This window comes from Leptonotus elevatus, chromosome 4 (assembly GCF_054856555.1).
Source record: "Leptonotus elevatus isolate MCC_2025b chromosome 4, RoL_Lele_1.0, whole genome shotgun sequence".
NCBI classification, from domain to species: Eukaryota; Metazoa; Chordata; class Actinopteri; order Syngnathiformes; family Syngnathidae; genus Leptonotus; species Leptonotus elevatus.
The window spans coordinates 25,266,714-25,281,743 of record NC_141242.1 but is presented as its reverse complement, the minus strand read 5'-3'; the positions used below and the strand labels follow the sequence as shown (position 1 = coordinate 25,281,743).

Genomic DNA, 15,030 nt, shown 5'->3' with positions numbered 1-15,030 from the left:
AACTGTACAAGCCATGAGATTCTATACAAGAGCTGTATCAAAAATATCTGTTTGAATTTCTACACCTTTGTCAACTACAACCACAAAAACATTTAATCATTTAATTGCCAATTGTCATTCATGTGGTGGTAAAACCTACATACACAAGGACACAAGAGCCCTACATTAGCATACAAGCTATTTTATTTCCACTTAACCTGAAAACTGGGGGGAAAAAAATCAATATACAGTACTGTAATTAAAAAAACTATTTTATTATTGCCATTTTAATACTAATGTTAATTTCTACACAAGTATCAAACACTGTACTGTATCAGATTGGCAGAGCTAGGCACATCAATTAATTTTACACATCCGTCATTCAATAATCGTCAATAGTCGGGACACCCTTCTCGTCATTCTGTCAGTAATTCAAGCCGGACCAAACTGTAATCGTCATTCCGTCAACGGTCTTCCGTCGTTGCTAAATTACAGCCGCTACTTTAGCACTTCCATTAAATTACATGGGGGCAGTCCGTCAATCGTCAGTCCGTCAACATTATTTTAACCACGCTTCTGTCATGCTAAATTACATGCACAGCTCAATATTTCCCTTTTTTTCGGACCAGCTGTTCAATAACTTGTAACCCACAACAGAGGTGTGCTGTATCAATGGCGGCAAAGACAAATGGCCCTATTGGCCCTACACATGAATGCATGATCGTCTCCAGTTGCCCACGTCACATGCATGGCTGACTAAATCATGCCCAAAGGGAGATCCTGCGGTTTACCTGTAAAAAAAAAAAAAAGAACAATGCACGTGCCAAACTCATCTCTCGAAGCTCAGCGAGTCAATTTGTTTGCACGATTTGTGTGCTCGAAACCGCCTTGATTTTAATGAAAATGAGGGATGCCACATACAAGACTGTTGTGATGAACAACTGGAAAAGCAAAATCCTCAGAACATCTTGGATTACAACACCTGCAGGGTTGGGGTGGGCAAACATGGTCCTTGAGGGCAAAGTCCATGTGGATGATTTCCTTCTCCAACACAGCTGATATGTGAGGCTCTGCACAAGCCTGATAACAATCTTGTTGACTGGAATCAGCTTGTGTTGGAAGAAGGAAACCACCCAAACTTGCAGGACTCCGGCCTTCGAGGACCGAGTTTGCCCACCCCTGACCTAGACTACAGGTAAGCACAATTATGCATCAATTAGCTAATTGTATTTATTTATTTAGCATTTTTATTCTATGGCTTTTGACTCAACATGTTTTTAGTATTTACTGTTAATTTATTGTTAACTCTGTTAATGAAAAGTATGTAGAAAAGTACTTTGTGTACAAATGAAGATAAGATCAAAGGCTGTTTTAATTTTACAAAATAAAGATAAGCAAAATAATATATTATATATTTATATAAATATTATATATTAAATATTTATTTTCTTGTTATCACATTGGTGAACAGTTTGGGATTGATTAAAAACTAATTAAATAAAGGTCAAAAGTGAAATAGGCAAATCTTCTATTTTGCGTTTATATATATATATATATATATATATATATATATATATATATTAGCTCCAAATGCAGTCAGTGCCTTAACCAGTCAAGAACCACACTGCATGGCACTGCTCAAGTGGCGGGAGTTCGGTGTCATATTGACTACTGATACATACAGTGAAGCAATGCGAGGATTCATTGGTGGTTGATGAATCTTTATAAAATGGGAGAATAGGAAAGAGAAGGATTTCTTCTTTAAACAACAACAACACTTCCTATCACTTGACTAAAACTAACCAAACAGGAGCTAGCTGAGTTCAGCTAGCCAGGGGTGGGCAAACTCGGTCCTCAAGGGCCAGAGTCCTGCAGATCAGCTGTGTTGGAAGAGGGAGATTCCAAAACCTGCAGGCCCTCTAGGACCGAGTTTGCCCATCCTTGTCCATAGGTCTCAAACTCTGGTCCTCAAGGACTGGAGTCCTGCATGTTTTAGATATTTCCCTCCAACACACTTGGTTCAAAGGATCAGTGCATCAGCAAACTCAGAAATCTGATAATGATCGGAATAATTTAATTCAGGTATATTGGAACATGCAGGACTGCGGCCCTCGAGGACCTGAGTTTGAGACCTTTATGCTGGGCAAATGCAAGTGAATGGAAACAGCTGATTCAAAACCTCAACTCAGCTGCTTGCGCAACACAAAGAATATCAAAATCCGTGAAAGTGAAAATATAAATTCCGCAAACAAAAATGTAAATAGCAGATATATTTTCACAAATTAACTTAATGAATCAACTTGGAAATTACTGTTAAACCTGTTATTGCTCAGTATAAAGTCTTATTTATTTCGGAAGCTTATATTATTAAGTTTGATTACTTGAGTGCTTCACAGTCATATATTTGTGGAGTTATATTTGAATTCACTTTCTTATAATTAAGAACAGCGATAAACATACAAACGTTTTCATTAACACTGTATAAAGGGGGACTGAGAACATACTGTACTGCATATATGAGCCACCCCCCACCTAGCAATTCTGTCAATGAAAACTGAAAAAAAAGGACACGCTTTATTTGTACAGCCAAATTTTATTTACAAGTGACCGGGAATGAAATGTGCACATCAATTCTATGCCCTTCCTAACTAAGATATCTTTGTCTGAATTACTGCACTAAGCGGTGCATGTTATTTCCAAAGCAAACTGTGGTAATCAATTGTAATCAGGTGGAAAGTGTTTCCTCAAAGATGTGTCAAAAATCACACAAATAGAATATCACATTTGTCTGTGAATCCATTATCTAAATACATCTGATGGGATCAAAAAAAAGTGCGTCAGGATGAGATCAAACTGAAGATTGGTGAAAGTCCACAAATTTAGAGTTAATATGACATAATTCATTCTTTTAATATATGCACACATAGGGCAGCACATTGGCAAACACTACTGTATCCAGAACAGAAAGCAAGATGATTCAGGTTGGGATGTGATTTGGAATTTCAGCTTTATTTATGAAGTTCACCGCCTTGCCTCTCTCGATGTATCTAAAGACTGTTCTGTCAGCCCAAAGTGTTCCCTTCCCTGCACAGATTCTTATATTTCTTTAATTGCAAAAGTATGTTTGAAATCAACTTCAACATGAAACAAAGTTGAGTATCATGTTAAAATAATTAAAACTCTGTTATCAGGTGCGCTGCATCTATTAACTCCTATTGTTAAAATGCCTCCAGTGAGGAGGCTTATATCATTTAATGTAGAGGGACAAGATGTGTCGATAAATCAAATTTCAATGCTGTAACCATTCAGTGAACAAGCAATTTGTCATCTTAGTCCTACAGGGAATGCCAGATGGACAACTTAAAAAAAAAATATATATATATATGTATTTAACTGTACAGCATACAATAGTTCTGTTTTTGTTTTGCAAAGATTAATTAGTTAATTAAAAGCTACATTTAATTTCCTCAAACTGCTCTGTGGTTTTTCATATTGGACATCTCTGGGCTAAAGTGACTTAAATAAGAGAAGGTATTGAATATGCCTGGCACTGCTTTTCCCATGGTAACCCTGCAGTTCATCGCCCTCAATCATAAATCAGTGTGACAGGTTTCTTTGCATCCCCTCCGCATGTGAATGGAGCACCACGGCTGTTTGAAGAGGCAAACAGGTCTCTCAAGGGCATCCTTTAACCAACAGTCCTTTTTATTGTTCTTTATTCGCCTCCCCATTTCCTCACAACTGAACACCATCAATCTAGCCATTTACTTTAATTTTATTTCTCACTCCATTAGTTTCAGGACATAGAGCAGCACTGTGAGAGAAAAGACAGGAGGAAAGGCGTGGTAAGAAAAGAAGAAAGTTTGGCTCCTTGGAGACATAAAATGTAATTTCACAGTCAACTTGCTGTGATGTATTATTTCACAACAATGGGATGTGGGCTGATATGAGCCCTCCTTGGAACCTGCACAGACCTGTTAGAACATCACCGATGTGATGGCTCTCTGGGGGAGCTGAGTGCTGTGTGTGTCAGCAAAATTATCTAAAAAAAAAAGGGGGTGGGGGGAATTACATCAAGTGGATGCTTCCAAATGCTTTAGGAGGGACATTTTTGAACTATAAAGGTCACAATACATAATAAATGTTATTAAAGTCGTGTCCAGTGTTTATTGTCAAGGTCTGACATACTATACTGCCAAAACATGATTTATGTGGATATAGATTACTTTGCCTACACATTTCAGACAGATAGGATAATAAAAGTCTCACACTGCCATGCCATTTCGCACCACTAACGAGATGATACATAAGGTGCAAAACTATTAATACCTACATCTTTTGTCTGTTTTTTGGAGGAAATCCCCAGTCTGAATCAATTTGTTGGGAAAGTGAAGTATGTTAAGTATAACAGCCAGTGTTTGTAGACATAAAAAAGAAACCCTACACGCTCCCCTATTGTTTCCTAAGAGACAGTGCAGCCAAGTGTAAGGATCATTTATTCCAGTAGCTGCACAGCCTCATTGCTCCTACTTCACCATTACACACACAGTTATCCTGGAACATGCTAAATCGTATAAAGATGCAGGGTGCTTCATTAGCTGCAGTCTCTCATCATCAAGTAAGCCAACCAGATGCAAAAACCTAACTTATGAATGTACTTCGAATAACAGATGGGCAAACTTTATCAAGCTGATGTCTTCTAAAGGGATTCTCATTAAGCTGTCCCTCAACCAAACAAGACTGTTTTATCGTGTGGGTGTTGCTCTTGCAGTCATATGCACAATTGCACATGGTCTCAGAGTTTACTGTTCTTCTGAAATTGTGACACCAATCCAAGAACTTGATCCGATGCCATGATTACTTTATTCTGCAGGTAAAGTGCACTGTTTTTTGACGTCTCATTCAAGAAGTAACGGTAGTTCACCATAATGCCGCAGGAGTTTGACACACCCTTTGGGCTGGTGTCAGCGTGCCAGTTTAGCCGCCACAAAGTGGCACCATTTTGAAGGTGGAAGTTGGCCACTGGATTAAGTGCATAACCCCGCCTCTTCTCCCCGTAGAGATACCAGGCACAGAGTCGCATTAGGATAGGCTCCAGGAAACAACAGAGACGTTCCGAACGCATCCATTCGCTAGTGGCGATTAACTTGCGAAGGGCATCTATGGCAATGGTGCCTGGGGGTAAGTCAGTGGCTTGTTCCGCTTGCAGCCACTCCTGCTCAGATAGGAAGTCTAAGCCACGGCCTTCTTTCCGGTATTGGCTGAGGAGGCCTTGGAGCCACAAAGAGAACCCTGGGATGGGGGAGAGGCTGGAAAACTGGGCCATGTGGTGAAATTCACTCTAGAAGGAGAAAAGCAAATGAAATATGCATTAAATAAGAACAATTCTGGGGGGTGGCATCTATTGCAATTTTCATGCATGCAGTCGCAACTCCACTTCTAAGAACCTCAATTTGGGTGGCAGAACTCAAAATGCTCTTGTGTATGCTCCGACTGTGTATGCTTCATGATCCTGCATATGGGGATGAAAAATCCTCCACCGACTTCCCCATCCCTGTTCAGTTTTTTTCCTCAACAGTCACTTTGACTATAACCTTCCATTTCTTACATTCCTCCCCATTTATTTGTACACTGTCCAACTCTCATAACTTGATTTTGCTTTCTTCTAGACCCATCTTGGCAAGCTGACATCTTGGCTGGTAAGCAAGTGTGATGTAGCAGAGGTGATAAAAACTACAGCTGAAAGAGCAAGTAACAGGCACCTCTAGAGAGTTAACTTTCTGACGTTTTGTTGTATAGCTCCTTTGTGTTAGCCTTATCAACAAGCAGCCGCGTGCAGGCGCTTTTGTTATATCAGGATCTTTCTTCGCCTATTTCTTTCCAAGTGTGTGATTCTTGGCAAGTTCCATTGGAAATAATGCAAAACTGTAATACAGATACAGTCCTGTATTTGAGGCAGGGAATTGGTGACAAATGAAACTTAAGCAACTGTGCTTTGTAGCAGCTTTTTTTACAACATGAACCAGCAAAATTTTGATGGACCAACATAGAAACAACTCACCATTACGCTAAATGTAGTTGTCATAGTAAGTGGGCGCCCTGTGATTGTTTCTATGCAAAGTGGCAGTCCCATCTTGGGCTAATCAGAGACAAGGCCACCCAAAGTTATTTTATTTTCATTTTTAAGTTGTTATATATTATTTATTCCCTCCTTGAGCTGCCACCATTTAATGGTGGAGGAGGGGTTTGAGTGTCCCAATGATCCAAGGAGCAAGGATATCTGGGACTTTGTGCCCCTGGCAGGGTCACTCATGGCAAACAGGCCATAGGTGAGGGACCAGACAAAGCATGACTCTCCCAGAGGAATCCTGATCCCACGTTTTTCAGAACAAGGGCATGGTCTCGGATTTGGAGGTGTTGATGCTCATCCAAACTGCTTTAAACTCAGCTGTGAACCACTCGATTGAGAGTTGAAGATAGCATCTTGATGAAAGCATCAGAATCATATCATCTGCAAAAAACAGGGATACTGAGGCCACCGAACCAGAGTGGGGCTTGATAGCGATATTTTGGTGGCCGTAACTTCACCCACTGGGGCCCGACCGAGTACCGCCCAAAAAGGCAAAGTGGGTCCCCTCTTCCCATTGGTTCACAAGGGGCCAAGGGGGCTGAGTGCATTGTAAGGTGGAGACCTTGGCGGTCTGATCCTCAGCTACATAGCTGGCCCTATATGGATGTGGAATGGCAGTTAAGGGGCCTAAGATGGTGTGCCCCAGGCTGCAGTTCGATGATAAGACTTCATGTTTGTGTCAGAATTGCGGCCACATGTCTTAAGCCTCGTTTCCACCGCCGGTATCTACTCTACTCTACTCTGCTAAAGCCCCGTCTCCACCAACAAATCTAGCCGGCTCTACTCTACTCTACTCTACCGTACTCTACTTACTTTTCCCTTTTTCTGGTACCTACCCGCTCATTTACGGTTCTAAAAAAAGTAGCCCAGTTCCAAAATGTAATGTAATTCTTTTGGAGGCCAATGATTGGTGCGACACATGTCATCAATGTACAGCTGCGCAAACCACCACCCCGGGAAAACAGCTGCCATTAACGACGAAGAGAAGACAACAATGGCTTCCAAACAGATTAATGCTTGGACTTTTGAGGAGGTGCAAACCTTTTTAACATTCTGGCTAAAATAAACAGGCACAAACCAACCCTTTTTCAACAATTCTGTTCATACCCTTTATAGACAGAAAAGGCGCAGCTGAGGTGTTGAGGGGTCCGTTCGGTGGCCTCAGTATCACATTCCTGTTTTTTGCAGATAATATAGTTCTGATGCCTTCATCAAGTTTCTATCTCCAACTCTCAATGTAGTGGTTTGCAGCTGAGTTTGAAACGGTTGGAATGAGAATAAGCACCTCTTAATCTGAGACCAGAAAAAGGTTGGAATGCCTCAGGATCCGTCTTGAAGAGCTGAACAAAGTGGCTGGGAAGAAGGAAGTCTGGGCCTCCCTGCTTAAGCTGCTACCCCAGCAACCCGACCCAGGAAAAGCAGAAGGAAATGGATGGATGGCTTTTCTTAATATTGGTTACCGGAACTTGGCCTCCATGTGCCAAAGCATTTTTGAAGGCTAAATTTTCTCATTTGCAAATCTGTCATATACAGTAGACATCATAAAGTATTAGGCAGAGAAGGTATGCTATGAAGTATCACCTGTAGTGATATACCTGTATTTTAGTTACACAGTAAATTCTGTAGCGTAGATTTGACCCTATGCAGTGTGGGATCAAATAGACTTGGTGTTAGAATAATATTTACACTTCGAAGACAGAATTTTATTTTTATTTTTTGAAGTCACTCAACGGTTGAGGAACAAATTCACGAACTTCTTGCTTGGAAGACAGCCGATCTAATCCCTGTGTCACGCAGCTCTTGCTGTGTGTTAGTATTTTGCTTGTGTCAGCTGGAATCTTCGTAACGGCAAGAAACTATGTTTTTGGTCTCCTCTTGGATATAAGCAAACAGTAGGAAGGGCATAGCTCAGGTGGTAGTGTAGTGTGGCAGTTTCCCAAGCTGAAGGTCGTGAGTTCATTCCTTAACCATTATTTAATTATGATTTTTTTCAATTCTTTATTTTACTCTCTTCCAAGTGTAAATATTACTATAAAACTGAGTCTCTTCGGTCCCACTCTAAATAGTCAAATCTACTCTACATAATTTACTGTTTATAGCACTGCTGATATGGTGTTTTAAATGCAGCTTTTCTTTTTCTTTGAACCTACTTTTTCTATCACATCATTTGTCCCTTTTCTTTTTAATGAACAAGCTCTTGAAAAAGTTTTTTTTTTAATCACTTTTGTTTGATTGTAGGCTTACTTTTTTACAATGCTAACAACATGACTGAGACAAGCGGTTTGACGTGTAATAAGACATAGACAAATGCACTTGATTTTCTAAATAAATCTTCTTTGACTCTTGATGATCAATAAAATATATTTTGTTCAGGCACTCTGTGCAGCCAAGTACCAAATGGCCCATGGCCCATGGACCTTGTACCAGTCCGCGACCTGGTGTTTGTGAATCACTGCTTTACTATAGAAGTCAGTCTACAAAGACAAGTGTAACCTCCTCCCTTCATTTTAGAACTTATCGCTACCTTTTCTTTTCCTGTCATCTTCTCCCATCATAAATTTGGTCCCTGTATGAGTGCAGTGATCTTCTCTTCACATTTACCTAAGGTAAAGTTTGGTTTCAAGAGTCTCTGCTGTTATAATTTCTGTAGTCCCTGAGATAAACCAACACTTACAGTACATTACGAGTGTTAATGTCAGGGAAATGCCAATAAATAAAATTCACAAATGTGCTTGAAATAAAAACTTAAGTCCAATTAAAAGCTGAGAAAAAAGATTTTATGAGGCCACACTACAAAGATGCATTTTCCCCATCTCTTGGGCATTGTGGCTCCACTGTCCTATTCAACGTTCAAATCATTTCACAAGTGCAGGCAAGTGTGGGCTGACATTAAAGGATCTCCCAAGCTTATTGAGAAGGATGAAAGGGATTTCATTACAGCGACTATGTGGTAACTACTTGGATTGTCTTTTATTTATCGATCTCTGTATGTCAACAAACACTCAAATACTGGGAAATGAAAGGATACTTGAGTCATTGAACCATTTTCAGCAGTAACAAATTAACATTTTGTCCAGAATTAATTTGCTAACTTCATTATTTTTCATGAACAATAAATACCTTTAAAAGCACATTTTCCACTTGCTGTCGACTGAAGATTACATCACCTGTGCTGAGGAAATAGGTAATGACCAATCACGGCTCACCTGTTTTCTGGGTTCGGTCAGCAAACTGAGCCATGGTTGGCTCTAAAATCATTCATATGAAAATACTTTGTCATATTGATCAATAAGCTTAAATCATTGTTTCACTTTCAGATGTATTCAATTTCTAACAATATTAATATAGACACCCCATCAAGTTACTAATTATTATACACAACCTCTAGAAAGAAGGCAAAACTGCACAATGCTTCCGAATAAGACTAAGGCCAGAATTTCTCTAAAATTTGAGAACTTGTGTGGGGATGATTGCAAAAGATGACAGTTGGCCACTCGCTCCCATACACTGTGCGATTAAACATGAGGACTCATAGTGATGTGTGAGATGTCAAAAAGTATTAAAGAGTTTTTAAAAAATGGGGGAATATTGAAAGGCGGTTGCATATTCCTATTTAATTACATGTACTTGCGTATATTTTTACCACAAACTTCACTATTTCATCTAGGGGTGCACGTTAGAGACTGTATATTCAATATAAGGTATGAATTTGGCCAAAGGTAGAGATACACAGCCACTGTAAACCCAGAATGAAGTCGGAACATCATTGCATACGTCAAGCTAAGAGAAGGAGTATATTACAGTAATATAATCAATATCTAAAATATTAAAAAACTTTACCAGTCAATCATTGGAGAATTTTTCATTGTTTCAGATGCAATATTGGACACAGGAAATTAATAATAAGACACATAAATTAGCATCTCCAGTAGCATATACAATCCAATCCATCAGCAATGTTTATTTGAGTCCTGAGTGTTAATTTTAACATTTGAGAACTGATGAATCTAATTAAATAGACTTGTTTTCTTTACTATAATTAAAAACATAATAAGTAAAGGCTAAGTAATACTTATAGATATTTTAATGAATTACGGAAAATTACACTGAAAGCTTGTTGCACTGTGTTTCCATTTAAAATATCAGCTGTAATATTTGTTGTTTTTTTGTTTTGTTTCATCATTGTTATTCATCTTATCAATTTCGCTTCTCTAATGGATTATATAATTAAAACGTTCCAGAAATGAATAAATTTTGGCATTATTATTAATTTAAAATATTTTTTTAATTGTAAAATATACTGTTACTGTGAAGGGATGCATTTGATACCATGACATGACTTTTGGGCCATATCACCCAGCCCTAATTTCATCCACGGGCTCATAGTTAATCAAAATTTAAATATGGTTAAGTATTGTTATAAAACACAGTATGTGTACTACCGCATATACTGCATTTTTTTCAGACTCTTTTGAAATCTCGTGGCAGAACTCCGCACACCGCATGAGTGTTGAGTAGAGTTTTACCGCAGCGGCCCTTACATTTGGTGGTTTATGTGCTCAAAATTGCAGCTAAAATCATCTGTTAATTTCATAATTTATAACTGCTGATGGATAGTTTGGACATAGCATTGACTCACATCGTCTCTAAAGTCACAACAACAATTATCCACAGTGTACCCACCTGCAGTTCCCGCACCACCCTCTTGATGAGATAGTTTCCCAGCTCAACACCTTGTAGACCAGCTTGGGTAGAGGAGATGGAGTAGAAGACTGCTGCATTTACCTTGTTTACATCTTCCTCCAGGTCAAAGGAGGAAAATTCCCGAACAATACTCTAAGAAAGGGACCACCATTTAGTGTTAATTTCTGCACCTAGATGAATTTGAAATATAATTTGGTAAGCCAAAACCTCACAATCTTAGCCTTTTTGACACTATGACAAAATGCAAAAAAAACGTTGCTTGCTCTCAATTCATTTCCTATGGAAGCAGGGCGACAAGGTGAAAATCCCCTTCCCCCTCCCCCTCGGCGACACGCGACATTCGTACATGTGAAATTTCGTGCTCGTACACGTAGACGTGCCTGCGGAAGGTTTCATTGATGAACCAATGAACGCAGAGCATGCTACACAGTGGACTATCAAGCAAAATGGAGGAACTAATTTTAGAAATTCCAACTAACATTTTGTACAATACTTCACACAATGATTTCCGTGATGTCAACAAAATGGCCGGTGCATGGGAGCTTGTTGGTTTTGTAACAGTTCATAATATTAGTAATAATAATAATGATAATAATAATAATAAATGTATATTCTGAAGCAACCCTTGTGAGGAATAAGCGGTTCAGGAAATGGATGGATGGCTTCATACTCATTAGATATATGTACTGAAGTGAAACTTCTGTGTTTTCAATGAAAAAGTTTAGATTCACTCCAATTTAATAGCCAATTAAATCTGTTGTAAACAAGAGCGCGACGTTTGTCACTGCTGCCGTTGCGGCTGCTTATCGCGTCCCGTGTGTTGAGTTTGACCTGGGAGGAAATGAGTTACGTATTTTGCTGTCGTTTGTAGCCTCCCGTGTGTAGAGCTCTTAACGCTGCGGTGGTGTGGCGACTACGATTTAGGAGTGGTGGGCCGCCACTCCTAAATAAATGTAGAGGAAACACTGAAATGATAATAATGCCGTTTTAATGTTTATCGTTTGAATACAGTTACCTCAATTAGTAGCATGATAAATTGACTTAGGGTAACAGAAACAGCTATCAGTTCATTTCTGATAAGTTCAAAATTTGAGATTTTCCATTTAACTTTAAATGAATTGCATTGAGTAGATGTTATGCTGTTAGAAATTGGTATAGGTGAAGCTATGGCTTTTAAAAATATATAACTGTAAGCCGACAATATATATGCAAACATCTAAACATGTATGTGAGCTTGCTAACAGGGTGGGCATTTTCTCAAGCCAGCACACAGAGGTAAGCCTAAGAGTTGTGCGTTTAGAGCACAGTGACTCATTGATATTGAGGAGCAAAATAATAAATTCCTATTTTGGGTAAATCGTGTGTAACATTGAGAGACATTCTCTGAAGCCGTTCTAACCTGTATGTTATCTGATATTTCTTCTGTGAGGGCTACGTGCAGCACGACCAGAGGCTCTCCAGGCATAGCAGCATGGGTGAAGGCATAGCAACGACGATATGGCCCCACTCTGTGTTTCAGATCAGCCCAGTTCCGAACAGGGTGCACCGCCTCATACCTGACAGAAGATGTGTGATTCAATTGTTTATTTCCCAAGCTGAGTTGCATGGTTTGGGTAGGCATTTGTTCATAAAGGACTCCTAAAATAACATTTTGAAAAATTACATTTGCTGTCTTACTGGCTGATCTTTTGCAGAATCTCACAGGGTGACTGCCAGGTGATCCGCTCTAATCGGAGTAGACCTACAGAGAACCACTCGGACAGCAAGCTCTTCAGAGTTCCATTCAGGTCCTAAGAGAGAGGATTGTGACTCATGAAGAGTTTCATTCTTACATAACACTCCAGTTATTTTTCCTTAAAATTTACATGTCCAAAAAACTACTGGATAAACAGTACTGTACAACCAAAATCATCACATGCAATGCAAGAAGCACCACATACTGCATGGTGACTGACAGCAGTTAGTTAATTCTAGATAAATTACATCCCTGTACCATGAAGTGGTATATGTGGTGCCCTGGTGTCTGTATGCTGTTTTGAGTCTTCTCACATTATGAGTATTGGTGTTTCTGAGCTTGCAATATTTACACAGGCGCCTCTTCAATAAGCAACTTGCCATTTGAAAGTAGGCCTGATGACCTTAAAAGGTCAGACTTCATTTAAAGCAAATGTCTTGCAAACACACAAACAAACTGCTATGTTCATGAATCCACACTCAGACACACATACAGAGTTTTAAAGACAGCTCCATAGGTTGACTATTGACTACATGTTGCTTGTCAGCTATAATAATATCATTAGTAAGCTCGACTCAACTTCGGTCATGCTGTGTGCTACAATCAAATTGACAGCATTAGAGAAAATACAACCACAGTATGCTAAAAGCACATATCTATCCAAATGACCATATGAGTATGCAGATACCTTTACCCCAGTTAGATGGGTGCCACAGACCCCCCCCACCCCCCCGAAAATAGCCAGCCTGGCACGGACGTAACACACACCACCCGCGGACGTCACTAACAGTCGGCTGCAAGATTAGTTAGAATGTCAATTACTTAACAAAAGGTGACCAATGCCAATTGTGTGATTAGCTCAAAACCGCCTTTGAGTTACAAAAAAGGCACATAATTTGGAAGATTTTTATTCCATGTACAGCACTTCGGATGCAGCGATGGGTGTTTTAAAGTGCTTCATAAATAAAGTTCAGTTAAAGTGCATGACCTAAACAATGTGCCACATATGTGATGCCAGATGAGGGGAAATCCCATTTAATTACCTTAATAGACAAAAGCAACCCTATAGCTGTGTGAACCGAAGTTACATTTAAAAGGTTCATAAAGGGACGGTGTTTGATTGCAAATGACTACAATAATCTCGACTAATACACTATATGATATTAAAAAAACCTGCTAGTTTATTAAATTTAAACAACACAAATGAGGCTACAATTCACTCTACAAATTATGATAGATGCTACTATATAGTTTATTTTTATGCAGGTAATGAGTTCATTGAGTTTGGCTTTGTTCGGATTAGACGTAGCCTACTTGCAACTGAAAACATGAATTGGTGTGGAAATGTTTTACGTTAATAAATTTAATTAGATGGCATTTGACTGGGGTAAATCAACCAAATATGTACATGTAAATATATACATGCAAACAAATACAGTATATTCAGTGATTTGTGTTCGTGTGGGTTTCTATTTCCCCCACGCAATTCAAAGTCAGACGTTATTAGAAAAAATTCGCAGGAGGTCTTTCATCTTTTTATTTCTGGCCATGCATACTATCTTTGAGAGCAGCAAACTGTAACTGGGGTAAAGGGCACTGTGGCAGCGCTTTCTGAAATGCGAACCACGCGAGTTTGGGGTATGACGTCTATGTGGGTTAACTGCCCACCACTGACAAGTTATCCATGTGGGTGTGTTAAACTACCCTCAAATACTGCATTAAATTGAACTAATAATTCAGTTTAGCCTCTCATATAACGGTTTAACAACAACAACATACAATTCGTAAGTCTTGACTCATGCGAGCACCCGTAGAAAATGTAAACAAACAGTACATGCTTTTACCCTCAAGTGTGGGCTTTCGCTACTTTTTGATGAGATGATTTCAAGCACGTCGGCCCTAAGGTCCACCAGAAATTTCACTCCCCCTTCCACCCTACTTATGTGGTTAAGCAGCTGTTTATAGCGGGGAGTCAAGCTGTATCGAAGTCTGTCCTCAACCTGCAAAATAGTCGCCAAGTCCCTGAGTTGCGTGTGCAGAAGCTTCCCAGCAAACTCCGAAACGCTTTTATGATCCACTCCAAAGTCACGTGACAGCTTCGCCAGGAAATCCAGTTTCTCTCCCTTGTCTAAACTTCTGTAGAAATGCATGAACTCCAAGCTGTTGGCTTCTGGGGGAGGTGGAGATTTCTCCCTTGTTTCGTATGTGGGTAAGGGAGACACGACTCTTGCCAATATTTCCTCCATACCAGTAACGGCTCCCTTTGTTGGCGTAGATAACCAACGGCAGATGCCGAAGTCCAACGTCCCGAAAGCAGCTTTCAGGACAGTCCGGTGTTGGCAGCACTTCAGACTGGCACGAAAAGCACATATAACAGTTTGGGATAGCATTGCTGGGAGGGATCACTGCTTGTTTAGGGACACAACCGTTGACACGTAGACGGAACTGTTTCCGGGTTTCTTAAAGAGACAACTACTTGAGG

The 15,030-nt window shown here is 39.6% G+C and overlaps 2 protein-coding genes across 4 annotated transcripts in view; one reads left to right on the top strand and one right to left on the bottom strand.

Annotated features, from left to right (window-relative positions):
- Positions 1 to 2,552: 2,552 nt before the first annotated feature.
- Positions 2,553 to 15,009, bottom strand: mlycd (malonyl-CoA decarboxylase). Its single transcript, XM_086072588.1, has 5 exons — positions 14,393 to 15,009; positions 12,491 to 12,603; positions 12,213 to 12,369; positions 10,793 to 10,945; positions 2,553 to 5,320 (listed from the first exon to the last, which is right to left on the bottom strand). The coding sequence occupies exons 1-5, from the start codon at positions 14,936 to 14,938 to the stop codon at positions 4,775 to 4,777; spliced, it is 1,515 nt and encodes a 504-aa protein (XP_085928714.1). The 5' UTR covers positions 14,939 to 15,009; the 3' UTR covers positions 2,553 to 4,774.
- Positions 14,616 to 15,030, top strand: part of LOC147176368 (DNA topoisomerase I, mitochondrial) — a 58,434-nt gene continuing 58,019 nt past the window's right edge. For 2 of the 3 annotated variants that reach the window (XM_086072585.1, XM_086072582.1), the window contains exon 1: positions 14,887 to 15,029. The gene's annotated coding sequence lies outside the window, so the exon portion shown is untranslated. Of the gene's footprint in view, positions 14,758 to 14,886; position 15,030 lie in introns of those variants that run through there. The other variant, XM_086072581.1, reaches the window with a different exon arrangement.

What these genes read in the sequence shown, in the direction of transcription:
- mlycd (XM_086072588.1), bottom strand. Translation starts at nt 14,938, where the DNA reads ATGCTATCCCAAACTGTTATATGTGCTTTTCGTGCCAGTCTGAAGTGC. An exon ending in GCGAAAGCCCACACTTGAGG is followed by an intron (nt 12,604 to 14,392) that starts GTAAAAGCATGT and finishes CCTCTCTCTTAG; the next exon opens with GACCTGAATGGAACTCTGAA. An exon ending in ATTCTGCAAAAGATCAGCCA is followed by an intron (nt 12,370 to 12,490) that starts GTAAGACAGCAA and finishes ATCTTCTGTCAG; the next exon opens with GTATGAGGCGGTGCACCCTG.